The sequence below is a fragment of the Juglans microcarpa x Juglans regia genome, chromosome 2S (assembly GCF_004785595.1).
Source record: "Juglans microcarpa x Juglans regia isolate MS1-56 chromosome 2S, Jm3101_v1.0, whole genome shotgun sequence".
Taxonomy (NCBI): Eukaryota; Viridiplantae; Streptophyta; class Magnoliopsida; order Fagales; family Juglandaceae; genus Juglans; species Juglans microcarpa x Juglans regia.
In genome coordinates, this window is record NC_054597.1 from 673,008 (window position 1) to 676,802 (window position 3,795).

The 3,795-nt window shown below is 40.3% G+C and overlaps 1 protein-coding gene across 1 annotated transcript; it reads right to left on the reverse strand.

Annotated features, from left to right (window-relative positions):
* On the reverse strand, positions 1-3,135 carry LOC121253202 (endo-1,3(4)-beta-glucanase 1-like). Its single transcript, XM_041153151.1, has one exon. It carries the CDS (start codon positions 2,324-2,326, stop codon positions 200-202), a length of 2,127 nt encoding a protein of 708 aa, XP_041009085.1. The 5' UTR covers positions 2,327-3,135; the 3' UTR covers positions 1-199.
* Between the last annotated feature and the right edge of the window lie 660 nt (positions 3,136-3,795).

Consider the following 3,795-nt stretch of genomic DNA (forward strand, 5'->3'; position numbering starts at 1 on the left):
GGTTTAAAGTGAATAAAATTTTATTGAAATCCAACTGAATACGAGTAATCGATTTAAACTGACAAATCATGCATTCATCTAATGAGCAATGATGACGATACTATTTTGAGCACCCAAAAAACTTAAGAGCAACCATCGAAGGAAGCTTGCAGAGAAAGATAAGAAAATTGTTTCAAGGAGATCTGCTTGTTTAAAGATTTCAACCCCCTCGACTGTGAATCCACCATAAAAGATTGGCAAGGGAATTTCCATCGTCATGTACCTTCAACTTCCTGATACTGTTTATCGCACTGCCATAGTTGTATATTCCTTTCAAAGCATAGACAAAGTCCTTCCAGCTTTCTCCCACTCCACTCAAGGTCAAAGATGGGGATGCCCACTCAACAACATCTCTAGCAAAATCAGCATCAGAGAATAATACCTCTGTGATTGGTGATATGGGAAGGACCTGAATTCCCAATCTGCAAGCTTTCAACTCAGCTGGAGCAAACCAAAGTTTGGAGTCCCTCATGTTAGCCCACAAAATGCCTACCAACCTATTCTTCTTGGTGAATTCTTTCCCATACATATCGTCTCCCTTTCTCACATGCCACCATGTTTGAGCAGACAGAATCTCCAATGCGGCAAGTGTTGATCCAATACCCTTAAGATGGTTGTCTTTATAGGCTAATCCCAACAGTGCGGCTGAATAATATGCATTTACTGCTTCACTTGTGCTCTCCTGATTTCGCCCATCAGAAAAATTATACAGCCCTGCAGCCCAAGAGTGTAATTTCCACAGATCAAAGCATCTAACCTGAGGATAAAAAGAATAGGAAAATGATCCGAGGCCTATGTTCATGTAGTCGGCCATGAGTGAATAAGCTAGTGGCTTATACTGCCTCCCCCATTCCGGGTCAATCTTTGCAAGCACTGCAATTGCATAAGCAAAGTAGCCCAAATGGAAATGATGATCATTATATATTCCAAACCCAAAGTCCTCGGTGGAATTTGAGGATCCTAATTTAGTGACAAGACCGCTCCATTGCCTTTCATACAAAAACCCATTCCTGCCATAGTTTCCATCTAACCACGGTTGAATCGAATCTCTCAAGAACTTGGCCACCAGCGGAATTGCCTTGGGAAACCTCACTTCTTCTGCAATCAGGGCCAACCTTGCAGCTCTCGCAACTGATTTTCCATAGAAATAAGATGATGATGTTGATATTGTTGTTGAATTCAGCGCATCAACGTCGTCTTGTAGTGCAGAAACAATTTCAGGGAAGTGTTTCCCCCTTATTCCTCCAATGGAATGCCAAGTAACTGGAACGGGTTTCAGTTTCAACACCCACGAATATCCTATAACACCCACAAGATCACCATCAATACTTTTGTACTTGAAACCCGCTAAGACATTGTTGCCTGACAACAGGCGGCGATGGAGAGGGTGTGCCAGCAGCAGCAGCTTTCCTCTCCCCTCTTTCTTCCATGTGTACTCCAAACGAAAAGGCATAGTCAATTCCACATGACCTGAAATTGGATAGCACGGGCTGTACTTATCAAGTATTGCCTCATATTTTGCGTTGGAATCAGGTAAGTTAGCAATCCGTATAACTCCAGAGAAGTCCGAGGAAGTAATCTGAGATGTGCTATGAGTCAAAGGTAAAGGCACTGAAGTATAGAATAGCCATGTCTGGCCATTGTTGAGCTTGGCAGTGTGTTTGGTGAGAGAATCAGTGGAAGAGAACGAGAGGATGGGATGGGTGGTTGAAATGGAAAGACCTGTGGTGCTGCGACTGATAGTACGAAAGGTCAAGAAAGGGCTTCCCCGAACGAGGAAGAAGCGGAGATTACTGGAAGTTAGATCCAAAGTGACGCTGAGATCACTAAAAGAAGAGATTCTATGCCGTGTGTTCCGAATAGATCGTGGGCTAGTTTTGTTCAAGGAAGTGATGGTGAGGTCAGGAACAAAGACCTGGCGAACGAGGGAGGAGTTGGACAAGCGAGATGGGTAGGACAGAGAAAGAGAGGAGGTTGTGGTTTTAACGAGATATGGATGAATGTATTCGGGTTCCTCACCTTTTCCGACCACAAAGTTTTGGAAAAACGAGTTTGTGGGAAGAGGAGCCGAGAGGAGATGGGGAGAGAAGAAACGTCGAGGATTTGGAACTACAGTTGATTTGGTTTCAGGGAAGAGAAATGGAGCGGTTGGCGATGCATGAGATGTTGCTAATGCATTGAACCAAAAGGAAAAGGACAAGAAAAGAAGGAATGATGTTGCTAATGCCATGATGCAGGTTGGTAACTGATTGAAGGACGTATTGAACCTGTGAGATATTGTTATCATTCAGCGTTCTTAACCTCAGAGAGAGGAAAGAGAGAAAGAAGCAGTTTGACTATTCGAAAAACTGTGATTAGGTTGCCATTAGCAATAAAACACTCCCGTGTGGACAACCTACTAGTCCCGAGACTGGAAACCTACCAAGTCTTGCCTTTGTTATCCTTTTTGAGCACCCAGAAACCAGTCAACCACCTTTCATCTTTGGACAGTGGAACCAAGAAAGTAAGGTTCTCCATCCGGGGTGGCAAGTTGAGCAGGGCATTTGGTCGAGCAACTCCTGTTCGGAAAATAAGCCAGAAAGACAACCGACCATACGTATGAAAGGGGCCGGACCTGGATGGATTGGGATTTGGGAGTTCCTAGAGTCGGGAGTTCCACTTTCCCAAAATATAAGTTGGGGAGTTCCGGTGCCCGCACAAAGTTTTGGACTTTATTGGATTGGAGTGGAGAATCGAGATACAGAGCACAGAGATTGGGCCGCGTACTGTACTGATCTAAATTGGAAGAATGGAAACGAAGGGTGTAGACGGCACCTTCTTCTTGAAGAACTATCGTGTCAGTTCTTTCGTTCAAGCGACGGTTTCAATCTAAGCGAACTTGCAATTGTCAATTTGAGAGAATAGGAATTCCCGCTTGTTGCTCAAGGGCCCCGTCCATTATTGGGCGCGAACATTACTCAATTTGATAACCTTTGGCGATTACCGAAGAAGGTTTTTTGTTGAGATGTATGTAACCCGAGAACATGGCAGCAATCAACGCTCAATCAATTGAATATTGCATACTCATGAGAAAAATTCTCCGGTCCGTATACAGACTACTGAATTTACCTATAAAATATTTACATAATATAATTTAATTTAAAAAATAAATTTTAAAATTTAAATCTTATTATTTAAATAATAAGTTTTACACATCAACTTAAGAATAACCTCTCACTTATCACATAAGAATGTCCTTAATTTGCATATAAACTATGGGATGACAAGAGTTCAAAACCAAACTCCTTTGTCATAAGAGAAGGAGTTTCTTATAAAAAAAATAATATTTATAGTTATAAGGTAGGTAAGTCTCACGCCCTTTGAAAAATGAGTATAAATCTGAGATTTATATAAAAATTTATTTTTTTAATATTAGACTATTTTAAAAAATAATTTCAAAATTTACATAATTTATTACCGTATCTTATATCTACCATTACCGTATCTTATATCTTATATCCGCTTACAAGGAACTCGCCCTGTGTAAACCTGTCACGTGAACTTCAATGTGTACGAGGCTCGTACTTTCCAACCACATCGATGAGATGGAAATCGATCTGATATGAATAATCTTGTTTGCTTTTAGAGGGAGTTTGGATAAAAAATTAAATTTAGGTAGTCTGAATAAAATATTATTAAAATATTATTTTTTAATATTATTATTTTTATTTAATAAAATTAAATTATTTATTATATTTTATGTAAAAATTTAAAAAA